This window comes from Phalacrocorax aristotelis, chromosome 1 (genome assembly GCF_949628215.1).
Source record: "Phalacrocorax aristotelis chromosome 1, bGulAri2.1, whole genome shotgun sequence".
Classification (NCBI taxonomy): domain Eukaryota; kingdom Metazoa; phylum Chordata; class Aves; order Suliformes; family Phalacrocoracidae; genus Phalacrocorax; species Phalacrocorax aristotelis.
In genome coordinates, this window is record NC_134276.1 from 143,153,472 (window position 1) to 143,181,020 (window position 27,549).

The 27,549-nt window shown below is 40.4% G+C and overlaps 1 protein-coding gene across 2 annotated transcripts in view; it reads right to left on the bottom strand.

Moving 5' to 3' along the window:
* Positions 1–3,220: 3,220 nt before the first annotated feature.
* Positions 3,221–27,549, bottom strand: part of STK38L (serine/threonine kinase 38 like) — a 50,792-nt gene continuing 26,463 nt past the window's right edge. For both annotated transcript variants that reach the window (XM_075113469.1, XM_075113478.1), the window contains exons 2-14: positions 25,008–25,152; positions 23,147–23,198; positions 21,716–21,838; positions 21,039–21,122; positions 18,256–18,379; positions 17,554–17,708; positions 16,596–16,698; positions 15,778–15,839; positions 13,965–14,082; positions 13,422–13,545; positions 10,636–10,731; positions 8,896–8,987; positions 3,221–7,389 (exon numbers count right to left, since the gene is read on the bottom strand). In XM_075113469.1, coding sequence (XP_074969570.1) covers positions 7,262–7,389; positions 8,896–8,987; positions 10,636–10,731; positions 13,422–13,545; positions 13,965–14,082; positions 15,778–15,839; positions 16,596–16,698; positions 17,554–17,708; positions 18,256–18,379; positions 21,039–21,122; positions 21,716–21,838; positions 23,147–23,198; positions 25,008–25,141 — 1,395 coding nt within the window. In that variant the 5' untranslated portion in view covers positions 25,142–25,152 and the 3' untranslated portion in view covers positions 3,221–7,261. The remainder of the gene's footprint in view (positions 7,390–8,895; positions 8,988–10,635; positions 10,732–13,421; positions 13,546–13,964; positions 14,083–15,777; positions 15,840–16,595; positions 16,699–17,553; positions 17,709–18,255; positions 18,380–21,038; positions 21,123–21,715; positions 21,839–23,146; positions 23,199–25,007; positions 25,153–27,549) is intronic.

Consider the following 27,549-nt stretch of genomic DNA (forward strand, 5'->3'; position numbering starts at 1 on the left):
TTTCTCCAAGGACACACCACCTTTTCCTGGGTTTGCACACAGCCAGCGTGTGAACCTCCAAGCTGCAATCAGCTCATCCGTCTTGCCTGCAAAGGGCCTGACAACACATTACATCACTGTCTGAAAGTCTTCTCCTTCATTAAAGCAGACTTGTGCACCCACACTACAGATTCCTGATCTTTGTATGTGTTAAGAGCCTCATGTTAAGCAGCTGGTATAGGAACAATGCAACGATACAGAAACACAAACCACCACCTTAAACCTGGGCTGGTAAGTTAAGTTGAGGCAGAGTTAACTGAAAAGAGAAACCAACCGACTGTTGCACAGAGTGGGCCCACGCGTGCGTCTAACGTCACTCAGCAGAACTGTGCCGACTGAATGCAACACGTGCGTTGTTCGCTGCCTGTGAACATCACAAATCAAGAAGCCGTGGTGATCTCTGCTTCCTAGAACGTGAGAAAGCCATACCGGGGCCCAGTTTGGGTCAAATCCCACAATGACGTACTATGCTATTTCAGAAAATTGCATTTAAACAAATTGTACATTTTGCAAAGCTTCCCTGAGGCATTAGTTTAATTTTATCAAACAAAATGGGTAATATTTTCTTCCTTAACAGCAGAAGCACCCTGCAAGTTTGTCACCTTTGCATTTGAAGCTGCACGACATCCTCTTCGCGTACTGCTTTTCAACCAACTGAATTCCACAAATAATAAAATCTTTTTGTCTCATTTGTAGCAAATGTAAAAGCACTGTGTCAGCAAGCAGCTTGCTTTTGAGACCACACTTATTGGCTGCTTTCTTTGGGCTTCAGATAGGGATCTTTTGCTGACGTCAGTGGGAGCTGGATGAGACCTCAAAGGCAGCCCGCTGGGCTGAAAATCTTGAGGTGTGTGTCTAGTTTACCAGTGATTCACTCCGTCGTGATCAAAAAGTCACTGGACTTCTTATCTGATAATTTTTATTGTTAAATAACTACGTTGAAGTCAGAAGTAGACTTTATAGGGAAATTAAGTGTCCAGTACTAGCAGAGCTATTGCAATTTTTGAGTACTAGAGAGATGTATGTTCAAACAAGTGCTCCCATTTTGAGTATCAAAGTTTTGCGGATGACCACATGTGCACGGACATGGCCCAAGGGAGTGTCTTGGCACCTGCTTCCCATTGGAACTCCATTACCTTCATATTCCAGCCGGTACATCCACACTGAGGGGCAGCTTCTGCCTAAATCCCTGGAAGGAGACATGGTGTTATATAGACTCGGTGTATATGTAAACTTGCGATCTGTTGCTGCCGCCTGTTTTGTCAAAATGTGGAGCAAAGGCTGTGGTAACGCTTTTACACAACAGCTTCAACATCACAGCTCTTACTCTGCTGATAAGCTGCCCTCTCAACATCATTTAGTTTCACAGGGAGGACATGTAGAGGCAAGAACACAGATTTTGTCTTTGGATGGGGGAGGACAGGCAGACACCAGTGGGGGAAGGAACTGCTACCGATGGAAGATCGACTGCCTGGGGACGGCACATATAAAGAGCACGTATTCCTAGAGGAGAGAGAAGCAGCAGCAGATGGTGGCTCACTAGAAACAGATTAAAGCAGCTGGTACAGAAACAAGATGTGGCATCAAGGGTCAGTTCAAATCAGAAACAAACTGTTCCTAGCAGAGTTCTAACTTGACTGGGAAATGAGAAGCCTGGGTTAGTTTCCCTCCTCAGCATGAGGAGGTTCAAGCCTACATGCCACATTTCCCCAGAGAAGAGTAACCTCCCCGCTATCAGATAATCTGAAGAGAGGTGGTAGGAGGAGTAGAGGGCGGAGAGACAAACATTCTCTGCATGTATAAAGATTCATTTCCCCTCACACCTACTGTAGAAGTGTTCCTGTCTGATAAAGTGTACAAATCCTGGTGCTGTTATTATTGACAGAAAACAAGCTCATTGTATTACATAGCCACTAGTTTGCCATCAACTGTCCAAATAGTTAACATACCCGGTATCTGTCAGACAACAACTTCTTTTAGGCAGAATGGCATTCTGTGGAGCAGAGCCTAGCACTGCTGAACCCAGCAGGGCTGACAGGTTGCAGTCTACTGGCACCCAGTTAAAACCTGCTTTCATCTTTGAAATTCAGCTATGGGATAGGGGTTTTAGAACCTCTCTGCTATTTAAAACTAACATGCATGTTAAATAAGATTACCTTAAGGAAGTACATTAAGCGCTGCCTGAACTGCAAATACATCCTTGTCTAGTCCAGAGCTGGGAACTGCTATTGTCATCACTCCCAACAGCCAGGGACAAACTCTTCCGAATACTCTTCCATCCTCTTTCATAGGAAAGATTGTCAGAAAAGTCATTTTATCATCCAAAGCATAGTTGTTTTGCTTAGGTACATGGCACACTTTGTACGAGAATAAAGACATGGAAAATGCACAACAGATATTTGTAGTATGCTTTATAAACACTAAACTATAGATAGTATTTTAAAGTGGTTGATTTAAAAAAAATTTTCTGCACATGCTGAAAGCATAGGCTTTATATTTGTCATTAAAGTGTTGTACTTTTGAGGAATACTGAATTTGGTAATGCAAAGAGATAAAGAACTAAGCCTGCATTTCCTTATGATATGTAGCTCTGAGGTATCATCTGGTTACTGGGAGAAAAGCATAATCCCATTAAATAGAATTTGTAAAATTCTGTTAAAGTTGTATAATTTACTGAGAGCAGCAGTTCTCAAGTGGAAGGCTGTTATTCTCTGGAGGGCTTCAGAGAAGGCCAGTCACCAGCTGCTAGCTCCTCTTTGCTTTCAGCTGCTCAACTCTGTAATAATTTCTTTACGTGACTATTTCACAACTGCATCTGCTGCCACTGCTCTAAACTCAGCAAGGAAGAGGGAACGGTAGGACAAAATTGTTTCTGTAGTGCATTGAAGGACACAACTGCCTGTGGAAGCCTTTCCTGAATAAATTATGGTCTAGAGGGAAGAAGGTAGTCTTTTGTGAAAAGCAATAACCCTTGTAGAAGTAGCTTCATGTGACTGCAGCTGGTACAAGTTGAGCAATTTTTGTGATCTCTATTTTCTGATTCAGAGTAGCGACCCCGGGGTTTTAACTGTCTATGGAATTCAAGATGAGAATACACAGAATAGTGTCTCAATTCCTTAGTGCCCCCCATTCTGGAAGAGAAAAATCCAGTACACTGGTGTGAAAAAATAAAAACAGCAACTTTACAAAAAGAATGCTACTTTTATTTTCAAATGCTGTAAAAAGCCTCATATAAATTTTTATAATGCTTCTATGTAACTTTCCCAACCACAGCTAATGAAACAGTCTAGGAAAAATATAGCAGTTGCCATTTCGACTCCGAGAACGAGCTGCTGTAATATCAATATTAAAAGGACACGGTACAGTATGTTACAATGCTTGTAATTGCTCGTATTATTGAAAAAGTGAGAGCACTTCCTAAGCATTAGAGTACAAGTGGGCTAAACTGCAGTATTCCCTACTTGCTGTTGCAGAGGAGGAAAGTCACCTCTTCAGAAGGAGCCGACACAACACCCTTTGTACTGCTTATGCCCATTTATCTTAGTCATGTGGAGAGCTTTCAGCAAGCCCCTTTGCACTTTGGTGAATTCACCCACGTCAGATGCTATTATTCCATACTGTATCCAGCGGCTCAGGTGTTTAACAATTGACCTATAAAAATAACACTTATATAACTCTCCAGCAAGGCAAATTTAACAGTGCAAATGCAGTATCAACAATATTTGATTTCTGAATGCTGGCAATTTTTTAAACTCCTTTTGCACATGAAACAACCTCTGCTGATGTCCTGTACCTAAGGCCACTCACTCACGCTGACTGGAGATGGAACAAAGTGCAAAAGCTCAGCTGCATTTCCCAATCCAAGCTTCCTTCCCCAGTTTCAGGGTATTCAGATCCAGAATTTGGATTCAGGCTCACCACTTCCATTGACACACTCAAGTTTTCCCTGCTGGAATAGGTTAACTTCCCAGCAAACCTCTGATAACAATTTGCATACACAATTCCACATTTTAACAAAAGTTAACAAAACATACTTCCAGAAAATAAATTTTCACATGGATGCAATCATCAAGCCATTTCAGGATCTTTGGTACTCCAAGAATAAGAAAAATAAATGGCACAGTGACAAACATCGCTGAAGGAAAACACAACTGTCCGAAGGAATAAAACAAAAACAAGACAAAAAGATATGTCGCACTTCCGTTTTTGAAAGCCAGTGTAGATTAACCTTCTTCTGTTCTCTTTAATCCATTACAGTGTCACAGTTTTACCTTTAAAAAAAATTCTATCATCCTAAAAGCAGTAGTTACTATTTTGTTTAACTTGACTTACTGATTAAAATAATGCTATGTTTAAAAAAACAAAAATCAACTACCACAATACAGGATTTTATGCTAAATAGGCTGCAGGCTGTTTCCCTATGGATATAACTCCTATGTGAGCACTGATATGATTAATCATCCGCAATTTTAAATGAGTATTATCTTTAGTGTTACAAATATAAGGGTTGAGCTTTTGCCCAAGTTTGTAAACCAGTGAGTATGTACAGACATAGTTGTTTGATAGTTTTAAATTAAGTGTATATTTCCCCTCCCCCAAACCCCCCAGGAAAAGAAAAAATTACCACTATTATTGAGCATTTGCAGTTTCCATGAAACTTATCTTGTCTTAGCAAGTTCAGGCAGAGACTTCTTTTTCTATTACACAAATAGGGTTACTGTGGTCTATTGAAATGTGTTGTTTGCAGGAATTCCACTTCTGGTGCACATAGTACCCCATGAATGAGACTGGAAATGAAAACTAATAGAAATTATCTTTTGAATAGCAGTGTCCTTTCAGGCCAAGTTTGCATCTTGGATATTTCCTACCCAAGCTAATCTGCCTCAGTAGAATGGATTGAGGGCCTCAGAAAAGGAATTTCCTTTCCTGAGGAGCCTCACAAGCTGCTAGGGCACTGGCAGAATGAAGTCTGAAAGCATAAAGGTGGATTTAAGTGAGTCACTGTTTTTGGACAGTCTTTGGAGGGATACAGGTTGAGCTTCACTACATTGACAGGAGTAAGAATAATATTGGAAAATTTCTGAGGGATCTTGCCCCAGCAGCAGTAAAAGGGTGTTAATTAGCATAAGGTCTGGGAAAAAAAAACCTAGGAGATCAAAATGAGCTGCTCCCACACAAGTCCAGCATTTGGGCAAATGTTTAGCTCAGCCATGTTCTGATATAACACTATAGATTGGGTGGGCCCTGAGGCACTGGCTACTCCTCTGCAATGAGCTGAAGGCTAAAATTTTTTGAAAAAATGCAGTATAAATATCAGATTAGATGCTTGAAGGGAGACAAAATATTTGAGGGAAAGACATCACTAAAGTCCTTGAGAAACCTAGTAGCTGTTGGATTGGGGAAGACTATGTGCACATCAGTAAGCCACTGAGGCACAGAAATCTTGCTGGTAAATGGTCTTTTATATAGCAGATGAACACCTCAGTGTGTTTGTTTTTAAAGCATACAAATAATTCAGCAGCTAATACCATGGTGCCTAACAGCAATAAATATTTCGGTAATGGCTTAATAAATAGTAACTTCCACTTTGCTGCAAAAGCCAGCCTAATGGAGTCTCTCCTACTGTATGCCAAAACATCCTGTGCTTCATTCCAATGGGCGTTGCAAAGGTTTTAGAGTGCCTTTCACTTGCATTCAGAGGAGGAAGACAGCCACAGTGACTCTGCTTGTTCAGTTACTGGGGAATTGTTCATTGCTGTAAACCCCTTTTGTAACCAGAAAATGACATCAAAGATCTCTATCGTAATAGATTCAAAGTACTGCAGATAATACGCTAGTACAGGCAGAGATACAGATAAATTTGCCAGCAATCAGATAATTGCAAACTGTTGGAGAAGTGCAGTTCAGTCCTGAACTGCTGCTGGGCTCAGAAGCAAAGCCATCCCTGCACACGGAAGGATTTCTGCTTTAGTTTCCTTGACCTAGGAGAAGGAGACCTGTCTCTGCTGTCAGTTAGTCGCCATCCTGCAGACTGGGGTGAATAGCGTTTAGATGCTCTGCCCAATTCAGTCATGGTTGGTTCCTGGAAACCAGGCTGCAAACTCAGCTGATCCTTTGTAATTCTGTGGTCCACATTAGATGGAGATACTAGAAGATGATGGAGCCCACAGAGGAGTAGGGCACTCCATTTCCTCTAGCTTGGCAGAGGCTGCTATGGGGTATTCTGGAAAGAAAAGGCTAAAGCACGATCCCTTCTGCATGGAATTTCTTAGGGGGACAAAAAAGAAAAAGCAGCAGTTTGATCACTTTTCTAGAATACATTTTGCACAGACATAAACGGCTATTTGAATTATAGCAAAAAGATGATCTGCTTTACAGCAGAGGCAGGACTGCAGTCCCGGAAACTCTGCCATCTCTTCAGACCTTGGTAACAGAAAGTTTCCCTTCCATTAAAAATCTTTATAATTTTTATTCATATTCGTTTTTTCTTCTGAAGTTGCCAACAGGCATCATCATCTTAAGCAGTAATACCCATCAACTATCATTTAAAGCAGAAATACCACTAAAAGGATCAGAGACTGTCTCGCCACCACACACAGTGGAAAAAGGAAGAAAGAAGGGATGATCAGCTGATAAAGCCCTCCAGTGGGGAGAAGCAAGGGTAGGCAGGGTACAAGTAGGCCCACAGGACACTGCTGTTTAAAATAGTTCAGTGTTGCCACACTCATGGGGTATCTGCAGACCACACATGGAACACCCTTGAGCAACTGCTCAGAGAATTTTGCAAGTGTGGGCAATGGTTTTTTTATACTGCGTATCTAAAACCCACCAGGTAAGCAGTAGAACAGCAATGCTGCATAAAATAGTATGTTTTACTCCTGGGTGGATTAGATGGTTTACAGTACAAACAAAGCCACAGTACAGAGAGGCATAATTAACCATTATACACACATAGGCAGTGCAGTTAAAGGGATGTACGTTCCTTTTATTCCAGTACCTTTGTATAATAAAGTTAACAAAAATATTCAAATATTAAAAAAAAAGCCAGCTGGCACTGCCAACTAATTCCTGTAGTAGTCTTAGAAATCCTAATCCTGTAGAATTTCCTTGTGAAATTGATGCGCACCAGAGTCAATGTATTGATAACTAATGCCAAGCGGGTCTGGTGATGCAGCTACCTGAGGTTTGTATTTTTATTTCTTTTGTGGGTTCGTGTTTTGTTTCACAGCTTCCCAGCTTTCATGTAGGAAGGGATTGAGCCACGCTGTGTGAGCCCTTCAAACCTCTTGTAGGTATAATTGAGGAAAACCCAGTCTTTGGATTTGTAGTCAGGTTCTGTTGTGTTTGGCACTAGAATTCGGAGACAAAAGAAAAAACAAACCAAAACAATTAAAACCAGCGCTGCTTCTGAGAGGACTTTTCACACAGCACTGACATAAACAGCCCTGAATTCTTATTTCCCTAGTCAGCAGAAATTCCTTGAAGAAATGCTGTTTCTAATCAGGTCAGCTGCCTTTTATCAATGGTCTGAGAAGAGTTACAGTTTCAACATATCTCTCTGAACCAGAAAAAAGGATATTTGTTGGTTTGGGATTTAGTATGTCTACACACACTAACAGGTTCCCATACCTTGACAGGAACCTCTAACACACCCACAGGATACAGAATTATAAAAAGCACAACATTTAGGATGTTCCATGCACAAATACATGTATGCCTATCATGTTATCCTCATCACAAACAGAAGAAAAAGATATATCCACATTCTCCCAAGAGAACTACACATATGACACACATTACTCTCCTGGGACTTCCTCCCTGCTTATAGCTTCAGCGAGGCTTGTACAGCCTCCTTATATTTTATGAACAGCCCACGTGGCTGGCGTGCTGCGCACAGACATTCACTGCAGTGAGCTTGTATATTTAGCTCTCTGGTTGCTGCTTTAGAGTTCTACAACAGAAATTTCAACTCAAGATGCCAAACACACCGATATCAAAGTTTGTATTCTGTTTTTGTATACTGTTTGTACAGTAGCATTTTCACTGGGTCTGAGATGCCAAAAGATATTCAAATGTACTTGACATTATCCAAATATGGACTCAAACAGCTTAACCTAGGCACTGGAGATCAATTGCTTTTGCATTAAAAGGACACACTTCCTTGCCATTAAATAAAAGGCATTTCATAACAAAACCCGCAGCTTTATGGTAATTCTGATGGTTGTTAGCACACCTACACTTATATGTCATAAATTAATCATTGCTGTATATCTGCTATCTTTAAGCCATTAATAATTACTTGAGAACAGTGGGAACTTGGAGAATTTGGCATGCCAGAGAATCAAGCCTTTTCCTTATAAAAATCTCCTACTACTTGTCAATAGAAATCAACAGTTTAAAAAAGCCTAAATGATTTGCAGGGCCACTCAGGTTCATAAATCACTATATTAAAATCATCTGTCTGAAAATTTTTTCCCACAAATACACTCACATTTATGTTTGGCATGAAACTCAAAAGTCATTACAGAACAAAAGCAAATCAGTGCAGAATTTAGTTAGACTGTGTGGTAGAAAAAGGAACTGTTTTCTGCTCTCGTTATATATGCAAACCATTTTTACTAATAGATTTAACTGTTAAAACCTGTGGGCTTTTTTTTTTTTTCTCCAAAGTTCTGAGGAAGTAGAAGCCATGAGGTGTCATAGGTTTACATTTATATTTTAAATAAACTCTCTAGGTCAGGTCTGTACATTACCTTGATATCAGAGAAATAAATATAAACAAAAACAACAAAAAAATCTGTGGAGTATTCTGGCATGTCATAGATGGAAATTTGGAATTTACAATGGCAGTGTTACCTGGCTGTAAGATATCAGATTCAGGAAATTCATCGAAGTTGGAAGTATCATCAATACTTTTGATTTCTATAGGGATTGCAGCTGGTCTTTCCCTGTAAATAGAAATAAATGGCAGAATAGTGAATACTATGAAAAGATACATTAAGTTCCAGTTTTGTTTAACTTAGCTTTTTAGTTACATCTCTGATGGACTCAGTGGAACCTTTATGCTTTAATTTAAAGGGATGTTGTATCTGACTCGCCTGTTTGCTGACATGACAGGGAAATTTATTGGTTTCCTATCTAGCATTAGTATCTTCTTGGCAAAGTTGGAGAAAACAATTTTCCCCATTAACTGAAATAGCATTCCAAGCTTATCTGCGGTATCGCTACGATCTTCGTTGTCACCAAGAACCACTGTGGTTACCTTCGTTTCATAAACCCAGTCAAGCAGGATTTTACTTGCATTTGGAGCCATCAAATGTGTTGCTTTACAGTTCCAGCGCTCATCAGCCTGGACTTCATCCAAATACCTTTCTACTGTAGCTCCTATTTCTGACACTCAGTCCCCAATATCTCTCATGCAAAATGAGTTGGCTCTGACATGTTAACTGCTGTAGTAGTTCAACAATTAGGCAGCCCTTTAAGAAGTTTTAAGGTGGCTTTCAAAGTTGCTTAAGTGATCTGTCCCACGAAAGCATTCAAACTGGAACACAGCACTGTGGGAAAGTCATTAATTTACACCTGTAAGCTTATTACAGCTGTAATTATTACAATTAAATCCACTTCTGGGTGGAACGGGGAAGCCATTCTGCCAGGTTACCAAATGTGGCATGAACAGATATGTTACTGCTCTTGCTGCTTATTAATGCCTCCCACACTGAAAAGATAAGTTAAATGAGGCTTTCTGCACCAGAGGAAATGAGATGTTCAAGAGCTGGACAGTCACACGCCCACACTATAAATTTTCATGTAGGAAACTGCAGTATTACTGAAAGGGCAGACTACCTCAAACCTTAAAGAGAGCTGAACAGCAACCATCATTTCAACTGAAAATATCTGTGGGGCCACCAAAGTCTGCTCTAAAGGTGTTACCACTTTGGGTACACGCAGATGCAACTTAGCATCTGCCAGCACAAGCTTGGGCTGGAACTGGTATGGCTGCATCGGCCAGGCCCTCTACCCAGGCTTTGCCCAGCAGAATTTGGCCACAGAGGCTGCGACTCTGAGTTGAGTCAGCGCCTCTGCCCAGTGCTCTGTAGACATACCGGTTCACTCAGGTATGGTATCTGCAGCGTGAAGTAAAGACATGCCCTGTGCTTTTCTTCTACTTGCTGCCTCTCCTCTTAATCCATCTATTTCCCCTGCAATTTTGGAATAGAGTTTGCTTTTCTCATACTCCTATTACCAAAAAAAGCCAATTATAGCAGTAGCTGCAGAGCCCATCACTACTGATGAGGAGCTCTCTGCTGATACCAAGGCATATACATCTGGAATAATGCAGCCACCCTACCACAATTTCTTTCCACCCTGGGCACTCTGGAGTAATCTGAGGCATCTGAAGACAAACTCTGATCAGATCTATGAATGTCAGCAAGGCCTGAAAACCTTCGCTGTCACCCACTTGCTCCCAGTAGCTGCTTTTCAAAATAAAAGATGAATTGGCAATAATTATCCTTGACATCATAGTACATAAAATTCTTGCTTTCAGGGCTTTCATTCTCTCTATGAAGTGTGTAAAATATATAGACACACACATACCTGATATGCCCCCAGTCCACTCCTTCAAAAAACGGATGACTTTTTATTTCCTCTACTCCATTACTACCAATTCTATTTTCTGAGTCTGTACAAAATCTGAAACGCGGAAAAAATAAAGGGAATGTTACAATAAATGCAGCAGAAGCAACAGCAAGTAAAACTGCTGTGTATCCTGTATCAGGAAGTTGAGGAAGTTCTTTCAAATTGTTCCATCATTTGGGGTAATGTAAAAGCAGTGCATACTGTTAGTCCCAAAACAAAAAGCTACAATGACAGTGGCTTAGACCTTTTCTAAACTGTTGCGTCCCCATCTTCAAGGTTTGTGAAAGTTGTTGCAAGTTCTAGCCCTGTAGGATTAGTTCGGAAAGGAGGCTGGAGTCCTCACCACTGAAAACTCCTCTGCATGTTCTCACCTATTTAAAATCCATGTTTCAAAGTCAGACTAAAAGGAACAGATACACTTGGTAAAATAGGACTACTCTCTGATGTCACATTTTGGAATGACAAGGAGTCAGACACATTCAAAACATGCCATGTCCCTATTCTCCCTATCACCCCCTCTTCCCTCTCTTTAAAGGTCCAGGTGCTGGTGGTACAAAGACCCAAGGCCTGTTTTTGATATGGCCCAGCTGCATAACCTCAGCTCAGACCCCAAAAGAAATTGTCAATTTATAAGAAGCAGCTGTGAGAAAGTCCATAGAGTCAAGTAAGAAGAAAAAGGTGAAATTGGAGACAGATGGGGACTATTACCTGCTCAAGTAGGCAGGAGGAAGAACACCAACAAGAAAAAGTATAAAATCCTAAAGAAAAAAAATAGGGAGGTAGAAGCTTTCTGACAGCAACTCAGTGACATCAAGGATTTGTTCCAGGGAGAAGGAGAGGCTGACCCTCTCCTCTGGACTGGCGCCTGCCTGGACTGATGCCTAGCTGGCTGGAAAAGACTCATCAAGGAGATGGTGAGCATATCAATGCTCAGCCTAGGAGCTCATTAAATCCTAGCCATCTTTTGTATGTGTTAGCAAAGATAGAGCTGGTTTATGTTTTTATGCAGTCCTTGCAGTCTCTTTGAGGATGGCAAAAGGTGTCAGCAGTGACGCAAAGAGGGAGGTTTGCAGCAACAGGAAAACACGCCCATGTCAAACAAAAAGCTTGGTCTTGCCAAGCATGGAGTCACCTGATGAACCCCTGGGAATGGGGAGTACTTGGTAGCATGGGGATGTGGGTCTCCTGTTGCTCTACGAGTCAGCTGGACATTGTTTAATGAAATCCTGTTTGCATAGATGAGCAAAGCCTCTGGTTGTTAATTTAGTTATCCTGAACTCAATCTCTCCACAAGGTCACATCATCCAGATTCACAAAGCACTTTGCATATCCACGCACTGCTATACAAAAAAGGTCACCTTCTCAATAGTTAGTGAAATTTTCAGCATGTAATTTAGTAGCATAGCAAGTTTATAGTTTAACTTTCTCCAATTATAGACTGCAATGTTCTTTTATTTGTAAGTTGAGCATCACTTCGGGGGTGGGGGGCGGGGGGGGGAAGCACAAACCTGCTTTTATTTTTACTGCAATCCAGCCAGTTGGTTGATGCCAAGTACTAATAATAGACCTCAAACCTTGCAACAACAGTTAGCCAAACCGGGTCTCGGGATTTGTCACGCTTTGTCTGAAATTGAGCTTATTTTAGTTTGGTTTTATCTATCTCCATAAAAATAAAGAAACTTCAGCTTTGTCTGCAACTTCCTTATAGTTGAAATATATGTTGTTTAACTTGTCCGAGCTGTAATGGACAGAGTACCCAATGGCCAGGTGTTTGTTGCCTAACCTATTGTTTTGACCTCAAGATGTTTTACCCTTATTTAACTCCTTTCGTATGTGGGGAAAAACTAATAAATTCAAGTAGTCATTGTATAAGTAAATTAATGAGCAAGACATGTTACAAAAACTGCCTGAAATACCTAAAAATGCCCCAAACATAGCCAAGACTGAGGAAGAAGAAATTCTCAGCAGCAACACTGCACTCTTTCCAGCAAAGAGCTCAGATGCTGACATACACAGGAGAGATTAAGCAGAACACTAGAGACAGATACTGAAAACTTAATAAAACTGTTATACACAAACTTATTAATGAGGATTAGCAATAATTAAATAATTTGAACTGTCAGTATCACTCTAAGTGGATTAAGAAAAACTGCTTGTTTTATTATGTTTGTGGTATGCTACTGGAGCACTGCTTGGACTCATAATAAATTCTAGTTCTTGGGTCTGCCTATGAAGTACGTTCCTCTTTTTGCTTGTAATAAAATTGTGTAAGCTTGCAATGGTATCTTTGTGGGAGGTGGAGGGGTGGGTGTATCAAAGCAAAAAAAAAAAAACCACAACACATCTCCCCCAAACCTTGCAGGACGAGAAAGCATTTCTGCCTAACATTGACACCAAAATCCCTCGCAAAAACTTCAGTGCAAACTGAATGGATTAAAAACTGTCATTTTGGAAAAAGTGAGTAAATCCAAAACATCTAAAGATTTCTGTTCCATGCATCAGATGCTGGAGAGTGGTTATTTTCTAGTTCCCTCTGAGAAGAGAGAAATGGTGTGTTATTCCTTCACATTAAACAAATGGCAATGGGAAAAAGACTAAAAAAAAAAAAACATCCATCAAGGATGGCAACTAAGAAACCAACTTCCCTTCCAATCTAAAGCTTCCTTCCTGCAGAATGAAAAGGTAACCTAATGGAAGATGACTATGCCTGAGTAAGCAGCCAGAAGTGCGCTTTTGTTACTGACCTTAGAATTAAATCCTTTGCTTTCTCTGAAATGGGCACCTCTGGAGGAAATACCAACGTTTCTTTCCAGTTCATAACTTTCCTGTAAGTCTCTTGTGGTGTTTCTGAGCAGAAAGGTGGATACCCTGCACAAACAAACAGAAAAATTAACAAGCTTTTCCCAGAAGAGGGAAGCGACCTGAGCCTCTGCTTTTGCCACTATGGCTCCCAAATCTAACAAGCAGTACTAGCCAGAAGTTCTCTCTTTTGTAGCGCAACAGTAAAAAGGTTCTTTTGTTACTTCCAAATAACGAGACTGGACCTCAAAAACATTTAACAGTCAATGGTTATTCACTGAAACAACTGAGGCATCATCTCTTTCTGTCTTCTTGGAAAGGTGGGAAGACTTCAGAGTTTTCTGGAAGCTGAATTTGGGGCTTACTTCAGGTAGAAGTGAATGAGATTCTGGTACCTCCACTATGCCAGGGATCAGACTTGGTTAACTAATGGACCCTATTACCTTTGAACTCTCTGAATTATTCCTAAGTTGGGGTCTTTATCATACCTATTAGCATTTCATACATAATCACTCCCAAAGACCACCAATCACACAGCTTGTTGTACCCAGTCTGCATAAATACTTCTGGTGCAATATAGTCTGGGGTTCCAACAGTAGAATATGCCTGGAAAAAAAAAAAGAATAAATGCTTTAAAAGATAAATACTATGTTTTTACACTTCACGAAACCTTTTCCTGGGCATTCACATATAGGATCTTGTTATTTGGATGGACAAGAATGCTTAATTTGAGAAGCCACAGCATCTAAACTCCCAAGAACATTATTCTTTTACATAACTAAGCACAGAGAGAACTTGGAAAGTAAATGGAAGTCATCCTCCTAAATGTGACAAAACCATAGAATATTCCCACTGCGATATCAGAAGGCCATCTTAGCTAAAGTTTCAGGTAGCTGCATTACTAAAATACCCAAGAAGTTCAGTTGTTGTTGTTGCTGTAGTTTTGGGCATTTGTTTGTTTTTGTTAAAAGGGATAACCAGTGGTACATTCCCATGTGTGACACTCGCGATACACTAACTGTTCCACGTATTACCTTGTCTTTAAGGCAAAATTAATTTGAGCTCTTACTGGACCCAGGCTTGATCCTTTTAACCTTTTAAACATGCAGCCTAGATAATTCTTGAGCTACTTTATGATGGAAAATTTTGCATGGGGCAGCAGGGGGAAGATAAAACACAACCCCACAAAACCAAGAAAAGTCCACCAGTACCATTTTTGCCAGAAAGATCTTTTACTTTCATTTGTCTCACCAGAAACAAATTACTTCATTTTATTGAAAAGATCAGAAACATTTTGTTTTGAACTAATGGAAACCAAGAATATGGCTCCTTTTCAAATATTGTTGATACAAGTTGTCATTTTGGCTTTTTATTCTCTCTGTTCTAGCTTCACCACTCAGTTCTTTTGTGTCAGTCTTTACTGACCTGGAGATGTAGCCTTTTTAGGGATCTAACACCAAGAGGGAGAAAGGGTGTGAAATACAGCCCCTATGAGGCAGGATGTTTGCATTTCAATCTCATTATGTTTCATAAGGAAACAAAAAACAACCCAAAAGCTTTTTGGCAATAGTGTAGCATATCACTTTTTAGAAGGGGAGTACAAAATAAAAACTTCCAAAATTTGAAAACTGAGGTTTTTGCAACTGCTGTTTCATGAAAATCACAAGCAGGGCTGAAATTCTGAAATACCTTGGCTAACAGATACTTTCCTTTGATTCAATTAATGCCAGAGCTCCCTTTATTACTTGACCACTTTTCATTATAAACCCAAGCTGCAGCACTCCAGTCCCAATACCCTCTACTGCCTTTCCATCATATTCCCGTTCAGAAGGACAAAGAAGTTTTCCCCCCAGTTCTCCGAAAAAGAACCAAGCAGCTATGCATCTTCTTATGACACTGAACTGCAGGAATTAAACCCAGGAGTTCACACACAGTGTCAACACCAGGTCCGTCTAGAAGACAAACTCAAGATACAGCTTTGCTAAGCAGTTGCTGACACCTGAGGTTAGTTAGTCCAGATGCTCATACAGGAAACACAGGCACAGAGAAGAGCAGGGTCTTCCTAGTCACAGTTCTGAAAACAGAACAAAGCAACCCTGATCTCTGAGCTATTCCACAACTGGAATCACTAGACCACCTTCTTTTTAGTTATTTGCCATTTGGGAGCTTCAAGAGAGCAACATCTGTAAGGGATGAGGGCCTTTCATTTTTTAAAGACCAGTAGCGCTAATGCCGAGTTTTTATTTAACATTTTCTATAACTAGTTTTTTAAAAAAAAAATACATAATTTTATTAACTCACCAGCTGTCGCCTGTTCTTCTTCCATGTTTCTGCTTTTCTCTTTGAGTTCATATTCTGAAATGCTAATTTACAAAATAGTTATTGGATAATAAATGCATTTGTGCGAATTAAAAGAAAAGACTGATAACATTCTGTTTTCAAAGAATAACTATTTTGTATCTTTAGAATGCTTTAGTCTAGAAACAAATACTTGATTATAACTGGAGATGTGAAAATGAATAACTACTGTCCAATTTGCAGCTGAAACTCATGCAAGTAGGACACATGATCAGCAATTCTAAATTAGAACTTGCTGAAAGTTTTACAGATTGATCTGAGATCAGCAGCACTTATTTTTGCAGCTGGCAATGTATATCCGGATGGGGCAATTCTTTTTTAAGCAACAAGTGAAGAATCCAAGAACTGCAGAGGGGTTTTACATTTGTAGGGTACAACAGAACATGGATGTGTCACCACGGCATGTTGATGGACAACTTTACCATTACGAAAAGCTTCATAAGATTGTCACTGACTTCAGTAAGTCAGCACATGAAACCTATGCCCGTGTTTCTGTGACTTGACTAACATTGTTATGAAAAATACAGTAATATTATGTGTATTTGTATCTATACTAATGTGCAAAATACATTAACACTGTGGAAATCATAATTTCTTTCCTGTGAAATGCTTCCATGTCCCAGGGAACACGCATTTCCAGCTTTCCAGCTAAATGCAATCAGCCTGACCAATCTTGCTTAATCCAGCAGAAATAAATTATGATGTGGCATAGCTGCAGCTCAAAACTATTTAAATATTTAGCTACAACACCTTATACTTACAGAAGTCACTTGGTGGGTTGTGTGTAAGGTTCCTGTAGAACTCTGTTCTGTGAGCCTTCTTTAAACCTGTGCATAGCCCAAAATCAGACAGTTTTACATGACCCTAAAAAAAAAAAATCAGAGAAGATAAAAACTAAATTGGGAAAGATAACGCTTGAAAAAAGAAACTTTTAATAACTGCACTTGCCTTCTCAGGCCATCATGGACTTGCACAGGACTACCTAATCCAGCAAAAGTAGACAAATAACAACTGGATCTTGATGCAATGTGCGAGTGTGTTTTCTCTCAAAAGGGTTATTGCCCCCTGGGAACGGTTACATCTATATTTCTGCAACAGCTGAGGGCAGGTAGTTTGCCTGGGTTTTCTTTTGAACTGGATACCACTGAGACTGAGAAAGCCACCGCGACAAAATTCCTTTGTTTTGATGGTAACCTGTTTTTAATCAGGTTTCCAGATACCAAAGCTAGACAGTCTACAGATTTGTGTATGATGCATACTGCACCCATTTTATGGCTTGCTATAGTCCATCTAACAGACAGTGTTTCCACTGGTGAGTGGGTAATGAAACAGATGAGATAACTGCAGGAATTGAACTGATTGTTTAGCATTGTCTGAACGTTTCATGCTTTCATTCATCTTAGAACTATGCATATCAGTTTTTAACGTGTACTAATATAAGCACCTGGACACCATAAGTGGGTATTCTCACTTAAAAGGCTTTCCTTAAAAGTCTTAAAAGGATTAAAAGGCTTTCCAACAAAAAACAAGGGCAGTTTTGCTTTAAGTACACTGGTGTTCTACAAGGGAAAGATAACAACTGCTTTCTGCCTTTACTCCAGCTAGTTTAAAGTCACCAGCATGGCACTACTCGTTCCTGCTGATTAGCACCACTATAAATGGCAGTATCTGCGGATTGAGGTGTTTAAAGCATAGGCAGTTTACATGCATATTACATGCCTTAGCATCGAGCAGAAGGTTATCTGGTTTAATATCTCTGTGGATGAATCCCAGCTGGTGAATAGCATCTATGGCCAGCACAGTTTCAGAAATGTAAAACTGTGTCTCCTCTTCTGATAAGGTGTCTTTCTTCATTAGTAAGGTCATCATGTCACCTGATCAAAGAGGAGAAAATGCAGCTTAGAAATCAGAACATTTTAAATCACAAAGCTAATTCTATGTGAAACCCCAGTAGAATCCAAATTTAACTTTGTAACTGGCCTTATAGCTACTAATTATAAAACTATTACTGCAAGGACCTACAAACCCAACATACTTTTTCAGTAAACTGGATGTAAAACTGTTGAAAATCCTAAATAGGAATTTTAATTGGATAGCCCAGGAAGATACAGTGGAGTTTCATGCATAATACAGGTATTGCATGTATTTACTAGCTTTGCGTATTTACTACCTTTCAGCAGTAGGAAGCAGAACATTCACTCAGAATTATTTAATCCAAGTCTATTTTAACATCCCTCCATAACCTTTCTCCTTCCCCTAAAAATCAGGAGTGGTTGCATTACTGGGATTTCATTTAAAACAACATTAAAGTTTTTATTATAACAAATACACAGCGTGCTTGTTTCTAACACTTTACAAAGCTGACAACAAAAGGTAAGGAATAAGTAGCACTACCATGTAACACCACAACATACAGCTTACCTCCAGGTAAGAACTCCATGATCAGGTAAAGGTTTCTTTTATCCTGAAAGCTGTAAAACATTTTGACTACCCAGGCTCCATCTGCTTCGACCAAAATATCTCTTTCTGCTCGGATATGGGCCACCTAAAATTAAAACAAAACAAAAACAAAAAAAACCAACCCAAACCCCAAAACAGAACTATTATTAAAGGACATTTTAAATAGTTCGACAAGGAATGCCATATTATATTCTTAGTCCTACAATAAGTTTTCATGATCTTTAATGAAGAAACTACTTTTCATACTATTTTCATACTCATTTTTCATATATTTTTACTAGATCCTACAAAGTCATTGCAAAATGCCCAGCAGAAAGCCACAGAAGTCAACTCAATGTTGAAAATAACCGTTCAGACAACTTTGCAGAAAGAGTCTCTATAAACACAAAGCATAGCTTGTTAAGTGGTTTCTGTTTGTTGGAAAGACCTGAAAAAGCTGGTGGAAAAGGGAAATTCCCTTTTTTACTCTACCCTAAAATGAAATAGGAGAATTTTAAAAAAAAAACTAGAGCTGACCACCACAGAACTTTAAATTTTTGACTGAGCTTGCAGTACCATATAATGTGCAACTCAAGGTGCAAATACTTACAAAATTATTGGAAAAGGTCAGAGCTTATCATAAAGAATGCCAGAACCAAGAGGTAAAATGGTAGATGCATTATGACTATAGTCAGAGTTACCAGATTTCTCGTATACATATACAAAGCTGCTTCTACACAGATCTCTCACAGGTTAAACTTGGCAAGAGAAGTCTGGGGAATTTTCTCTAGCAAAAGGGACAGAGTGCCTAAACTAATTACTTCCTGCAAAAACTGATTCCTTCATTGCTGTGAAAAGGGAGAAAAGCCTGATTTACATTACAGTGAACTACTGTCTAGTTCCCAAACCCACATTGTACACACTGCTGATGGTGCGTGAACCCCTTCCAGATGGTACACAGAGACTGCTGCTACGTGTGTACATGGAGAACCTTACTTGAACTGCAGGGCGACTGCCTTGGCCAAGTGGGAACAGGGCTGGGATGAGTTTGAGCCCTTACAGATGACAGCAGGTAGCAATGAGCTCAGTGGCCAGTATTAAAGCAGTGCAAAAATGGTAAGGGTCTTGGGCTATTAAAGGCGGGAGTGAGGTGAAAGGCAGAAGATAGAGCCATTCCTTCAAGTGATGTGCATGAAGCTGGCTCAGAACTAATATGACCACCACTGCTACTGATGTTGGTCCTGGACATGCGAGCAAGGTCAGACATTCCCAAACTCAGGATATTCCAGTCCCAGCTGAGGCTTTGAAAAAATATATGGAGAGCTGCTACCCCATGAATTCACTGGAAACTAAAAGTAATGGAGATTGGAGGAGAGGTGTGCATTTCACTAGAATGTTCACTTATCCTGAAGGAAAATGAAAGACATATGCATGGAAAAGTATTTCTCGACAGCTCTAAGATTTTAATTATTAATACACCAGAAAGCAACTTCTGGAGAGAAAAATATGTACCGCTATTCCAGCTTCAAGGGCTATTTCCAATAAGCAGCAGAGTCTTCTGCATCTCTTCCCCAGTTCTCCTGGCCAGAAGCATCTTTACATCTGTGTGTTCTTTTCACAGGGCAATGGGTTCTCTCTCTGTAGTAGGTACTCCAACTTCGATTTATCTAGCTCTATCCTCATTAGAAAAATACTTCTTTCTACCCTCCATTCCTCAATGTAGCTATAAAATATAATATTAAAACCTTGCTTAAAAAATAGCCAGGATATCTCCGGGGGGGGGGGGGGAATAATCTTAATTTTCTTGTATTTGTATCTTGTGTTGCCTTCCATTGAACAAACCAGGCAATGAAAATTATGGCAGATAAACACTCTCCAGGGACGATTACAGTCCCAAAGTAAATGGGGAGTGTGAGCTCAGCCTCCTTGCCACATCACGTTGTGAAACAGGGGCAGGGCTTCAACCAGAGGGCCATACACATCCTGGCTGCTGTGCAGAACACGCTGCTCCTCTGGTTGCCTATATTCAGGGCATGGACTTGAGGAGACAAAAAGTCTGCACCAGCAAAAAGAAAAATTAATTACAAATACCGCTGCAGGGAAATGCACTACAAAAGCAATGATGGGTAAGGTTTGGACAGGTAACGAAAGTCCTCTTTTATCTGCCCTTTTGCTTGAGACATCCACACTTGATTGCTTTGCTCTGTGCTGCTAGCGTACTCGCTGTGTCCTACCAGGAATTTGCAGTGAATTGTTAACTAAAAAGTAAAAGCAAAAACCAAACCAAGCTAACAAAAACAAAACAAGACAAGATCCAACTAAAAAGCAAAACAAAAGGAAACAAAGCCAATGAACATCGTGGTGTCTGTTGGTATCTAATCATCAAAAGAAAACACCAAGCACTCTCAGTTTTTACTTTGGCACAGCATTACTTTTCAAGAAGCATTTTCCTTGGAATGCAGTTTTACAAGATAAGTACTATAACATCTGCATTGATAAAGGGAGGAAAAAATAAAAATCTGTGTCACTATTCCAAATTGGTTGTAAATAAAACATCTTTTAAAATGCTGTTACTTGACCTTATATCCTAACTTCTGCTTATTCTTTTGTACTGTGGTGGCAGTTCCATAGATGCTTTGGACTGCTATACCATTGTTGGGGCTTTCAAAGTGGACAATATGACCAAGCAGTCTCTGCCACAAAGAACTTTGACAATTTTCTAGACAGTGTAAGTTTGAAATCTAGGGGGCTTATACAACACAAACCTGCTCTTTCTCCAGCATATCTGCTTTTCTTAGTATCTTCATCGCATAAATATGACCTGTATCCTTCTTCTGAACGAGGCGTACCTATAATGAGAAATAACCCAATCAATCTTCTCTACCTCAGAAACTAGACCCCAGCATGGAATCTAATGGAAGGCTCAAAATTGCTGGGCATGGAAAAGTTCTTTTGTTAAACATTTGAAAACACATGGAAAAAAAAGAAGAAATATTTCTATACCATGTACAACACTAACACTAGTGATGAACAGATATTTTGAAGTACTTATTATTTTAGGAAAAGTTAGTAGGCACACTAAATTCCAGGTAGCTGGGAGACTGTGTATGCTAAAATTCAGGAGTGGATACAGCTGTGATGTGACACAGGGCAGGGAGAATATTTATGGAGAGGAGCTGTGCAACTGCAAATCCACCAAGTCAGGGGGCAACATTGGTTTGGGTTAATAGGAAACTGCAGGAAATGAAGGGCCTTTCAAGGGGCCTTGAGAAATCGATGTATGCAATTCATTACTGGACTTATCACACTTGTACAGTTACTCGAATAGCTACTCTTCTGCAATAAAACTCCCCAACTGGAACTTTTTCTTCTGTAATTAAAATGTTTCATTTTAATGTTCATTCCAATTTTAATATCCTGTTCAAGCAAGAATGCCACAAACCTCCCCAAATGCTCCTCTTCCTATAACTTTCAAAGATTCAAAGTCATCCAAGCCAAGTCTAGTCCTTTTCAGTCGCAGAAACTCTGTTTCTTTGCGAGCGTGTTGTGACCTGCGCAATTTTTTCTAAGGAGACACATACGGAGAAGTTTATAAGTCATTAGACAGTAGAAAGTCAAGATACACAATTTCCCTTTCTGTGAAGTATTCTCCCTCCCATTAGGATTACAGAGAAAATGTAAAAGGAGAACTCTTCCTTAATTTCTCAAAGTATGAGCCACAAGCATGGTCTTTCATACAGAGGCCTCAGGCCCAGTTTCACTTCTGTGGGGTGGGAGGAATGTTTTGGTTTTTCTATTAGTTAGATATAAAGAAACAGTAATAAAAATGAATGGGAAAAATAATCATACTGGTTCAAACAAAGTACATCAGTCCAAAGGCCAAAGTCACTAGCTGAGGCAAGGACTCTTGGTTTTGGGCAGTGTGAAGGATCAATAAAAGCTGAAACTTGCACTCCACCGAAAAGAGTGACGACAGGCAACAAGGAGCCTAACAGGCAGCAGAGATCCAACTTACACTATCTATAGCAAAATCCATTTGGCTTAGGGCAGGCAAACACTGGTATCTGAAAGAAAAATCTGTCCAAATTCCATAATACATTTTGTTCTATAAAAGTGTCAATGGGATTCACCCCAAGAGAAGATGAATGCCGACCTATGCTCCCAAAGATGCCGATATCTCAGAGACTGCTAGTGAGACCCAGCGATCAGTCACCTGCCAGAGTTTGTACTAGGATGACAGTGTCATCTGAAACCACAAGATGGCATTACACACCCACACTCGCTTTTCCCTCTTCCCAGTAGTTACGGCAGCCACACAAACTCAGAAATGGCTGGGGCACTGTTCCTACTTATTTCCCTACCTATCCTGAAGGCAGTGCGGGCAGCCATGGCATGATAAACATCAGAAAAGCTACTTATTGACCAGAGTTCTGAGAGCTGCCAACTGGACAGAGATCCCTCTTCAACTGTACCCAAACAGAGCAAGGGAGGGCTCAGTTTGTTGTTTAAATAAAGAAAAAAAAATTCAGCGTTTTGCTTTCTACCCACTTCTTCCAACAACATCCCACCTTTTTTTCTTTCCAAACATAATGGCAAACAATTTTAATCTTTGAAAAGCATGCTAGATACTTGCTGCAGCCATATTTCTCATAAGAACTACAGGTGGCAGGAGAAGCCTTAGCTATTGCAAGTATCATTCAAGCACATTCACAGCTTCCCTAATAAACAAGTTACTTACAGGGGCAACATTCATTTACGAAATAAAACTTACTGTCATGCTAGCTAATAGTTTCGTAAGCTCCTCAAATGCCAATTTTAGCTACTGAGACAAAAGCAAAGCAGTCTCTTTAAAGGTTACTTGAGTAGCATTTACCTCCTCATCTGCAAGACCTTCTTCTTCCATAGCCACTTCTAGCTTCTTCTGCCTGTGAAGGGGAGAAACAGGAGGGTGTTTTATATTATTTATTAAAACCAAACATAACACTACAACAAGATAATGCCTTTACCTCATATATTCCAAATACCAAAGAATTTGCTTCAAATGGAAATTTGAGGACTTACTGCCCACTCCACCCATTCACTCGTTTGTGACCAAAGCTGTTGAAAACTTATAAGCAAATTTAAGCACATACTTGTATATTTGCAGAATTAGGCATTAAAGGTCCGAACATGCAATCACTAATGATGTATATTTCTTCATATAGTCTTGTTTTTGTCAATTAGGATTATGAATCAGAATAAACATCGGGTTTTCCGTTTCTATCTCAGCTCTACCTCCAACACCTCAGCTAGCTCCAGCTTTCACCCCCCAGTCTCAGCCTTGCTGACCAATCCCTGGTCACACACCTGGTCCTGCTCCCCTCACCCTCATGCCAACTAACTCTACCCCCCCGGATTCCCCATCATCTCCTCCCAGTGTCCTGTGTGTGCCAGGGCTCACTGGTCCCAGGGCTCCTCCAGCTGGTGCCATGCCAGGCTGGGAGGGTCTGGGCAGGGAGTGAAGCCTGGGGTTACCCCACAAATGGCAGCAGTCAACACATGTCTGCTGGACCCTCTTTTTCCACCTGTGCAATGGTTCTTTATGACTGTCAGGGTGCAGCTTTCAGAAAGCTGGTTACCTACTAGCAGCGGCCAAGAGTTTGAAGGCTGGATGCCAGGCTGCTGGTGCCTTTTTGCACTTTGGGAAGTACTGCAGGATCCCCTAAATTAAAGGCCCTCAGCAGACAGTCTATTCTCCTAACTAGAAGCAGCTCAATTACATGGGATAATGACTAAATGTGATGAAGAGAGAAACCCTGCTGCTCGGTTGAAAACCCCTCAATTAAAAACATATTACCAGGGGAATGATAATTTCACATGCTGATGACAATCTGAAACACCACATTCATTATAATCAAATGCTTGGTGCTTTGACACTTAATTCAAGTAGCACTTCACCACATTGGAGGCAGAATTAGGCACCAATGAGAGAAGTTAAAGCGGAGATGACTCCCACGCAAGGAGTGCCAGTCAACACCACCCAAGAAGAGTTTAGGAGTGGGTATTATCCCCAAAATTCTTCCTGCCAACCCAAGAGCTTATCAAACCCTCCATCACCAACCCTATGCTCTTTACTGCCCCTTATTTCCACCCCAGGCCACCCCCAGCTCTCTGCCTCCTTTCCTTACCCCATCACACTGTCGAACACCTCTCCTATTAGTCCTGTACCCTACCTCCTATACACTGCCTTCTGCAGCGTTTATGAGTCTTGGCACAAGCTCCATGCTGCAGAGCATGAACAGACACCACAAGCCACTGCCTTACACAAAACCAAGTTACCGCCCATCAGGAGCTCTGCAGCATCTACCTCTCTGTAGAGTTTATTCCCTGGGGCAGGTGCAGAGGCATCAGAGGTCATGCAGAAGTAGAAACCTCACACATGCTGCAAAATAAGATCCTGCACAGAGTGGTTTCTGCAAAGTAGTAATAATCTGATGAGGAGGTAAATTGTATGAGAACATCAAAAGCGGAGGTCCTTGGTCACTCAGTGGCTGCTCGGTGCAGTAGCAGGGGGTGTTCACATGTCTATCAGCACAGCCAGCAGCTAAAAGGCAGCCTGTGCCCTTCAGGGATTAGCTCCTTGCTACCAGGTACAGAAAAGCTTTGAGAACAGGGATCAAAGTGCCCTTGAACAAACACTGCCAAAAGCCAACCAAGAAAAGCTGAAGAGGAGTGAGAGGAAGCAGAGCCAGTACCTGGTTTCTCTTTCTTCGTGCTGTATAATTAGGTTGCTGTAGAAGTTCTCCAGCGTAAGTTTGGCCACTGTCACTCTCTCCCGGGTGTGGTTACTCATGGGAAAGGATGTTGTAGTCCCTGCAGTCATCGCCATGGTAACATGTACTGAAACAGAGCATGTCAAATCATTACTTGAAAAAAAATTTTTAAAATATTTTCCTCTTTCCCACTCTCCTTCTCCAAATTCTTAGATGCTATAGAATTCACAGGGTAGGCATTGTTTTTTAAACATAAGGAACTCCATTAAGAAACCATTATAAAATTATCCCGAAATAGCAGGAGGACTTGCTACCCACTCTCTAAAAAAAACAACAACATGTTGGCAAAACAAAGGGTGAATCATAGCAAAGAATTATGCAGGCTACGGGCAGCTCACCCAGCAGCACTTGTCCACAAATGAGGAAAATATACCTCCAGCTGACTTGAGTCCAATCTGGGGGAGGGAAGGGGTGGTGGATCACAGAAAGGAAGAGGGGAAAGCGAGAGTAGGACCAGGCAGCTCCCACAGCTGGACATGCCACAACTCTATGACAATTTCAGACTCCAGAAACACTGGGTACCACCAGAAGGACAGGAAAAAGTGAAAAAGTAAATGGACAAAACCCTAATCGCATCCAGGGGAGAAGCTGTTCAAGGATAGAAGATAACCATTAAATATCTTTGAATTTTAAAGCCGGTCAACAAAATTACATGTTGACAGTTGGGGGGATTTCTAGAAATCATTGCATGAAAATGAAATAATTGAATTGCCATATATGAAATGGAAAACTCTGTTGCTGGCTTGTTGTTTGGTTGGGTTTTTAAAGCAACAATCAACCACCAAGAATTGAACACCCTTCCCCACCACAAGGCCATTAGGGAACCAGTCTTTCTGTTTTCTTTCTGACCACCTCTGTGACATGCCACTGATGAAAACAAGCGTTTTCTGGAGTGGCTGTTCATTACATAGCTCCCTGTGTTTGGATTCTCAAACTTGGGGGGGGGGGGCGGGGGGGGAGGCGGAAGCAGACTCTTCTTATGCAGCTGTAAATATGTCACCCATGTAGATAAAGTACTTATAGGTCACTTATAGGTCAGGGCACATGGTCACTGAGCACTTAAAAACTAGGAAGAAAGAGTAAAGAAAGGCCACTCTCTTCAATAGCTTTCATCTTGAACCCAAAGAACTTGTATGTGCTAGAATGACACCTGTAACACTGGGAAAAGACATCTTAGGGCAGTCCTGAGTCCACTGCAGCCAGGGAAGATGAAAAAGGAAAAAAAAAAGGCACAGTTTGTCCTAGGACTCACAACCTAGCTGGAAGAGGATTGAGGCACTTTAGGAGAGCCTCATGGATGGAAGCCACAAATAGAAACATCTCAGCCCCACGCTCATTTGTTCAGGTTGTTTTGGGGTTGGTTTTGGAAAAATTACACATTACACAGAGCTACATACACTTCCTTTTGATTATTTACATAATCCTGTTTCACCAGAGGATTTTGAGGAAGACAAATGCCAAATTTGTTCAGGTTCATGATCTTCAAGCAGATCCTAATACCTTTTAAGGTAAACTGATTAAAAGTTTCACACAGCAGAAAACTTGTGCCTCCACACCAGACAGGAAGATCGCTTAATTCTGTTCTGGGTTTTTTTGTTTTAGATTTGCCTGCTACCCTTTGAGAAGACAGCATTTCATCTTGTGGATTTTTAATTGGATTTGGTACAACAATAAGATATTTGTTGCCAGAAATGTGACTGCTGTGTCACAAATAAAGGTGGTTTATATCATTATGTAGATATTATTTTAGCTCTGTATTTTGGAGCACACAAGACACCGGAGTTCTGAGAATAAAAATACCTCTCTCCATAGGTTTTAATAGCACTACAGCTGCTTCATGATGTCAATATTTCTATTTTTTAATCAATATTTTAACCCCTTTAATTTTCTAGTAAGGAAAGACAAGAGCTGTCAACTGTTAATAATCTTTACTAAAAATGAAGGGGTTTATTCTTCACACAAACACGTACCCCATACTGGACACTTCTTGAAAAATTGGAAAACTTGGCTCTGCTCTCTGTATTGAGTCTGTTATACAATATTACACTCTTTTTCCCTTGAGGTGGGAAAACATAAATATGAAACAGGTATCTGAGAACAAAACCTACAGCATGTTGACACACACAAATCTAGCAGAACAACTGCCAACGACATGCTAGCATCTGTGATTATTTCAAGAAATGACCTAATGGAGGAAAACCCAGCCTTCTGATGATTTTGGAGTGTCAGGATAGCATCACATTAACCCAGGCTTGAAATTGATCAACCTTTATTAAGGTACAATGAGTGCACTCACGCACCAGCAAGCAACAGGATATTCCATCCTTTGCATGTCTTGTATTCCTGGTAGGATAAAATAACACTGCAAGTTTGTTTCCAGTTAGTGTGTTGTGCCCATGCTCCTACAATCACAAATGCAGGTGTTACCAAATAGTAAATCTAAGCCACTTGATTTTTATTAAGC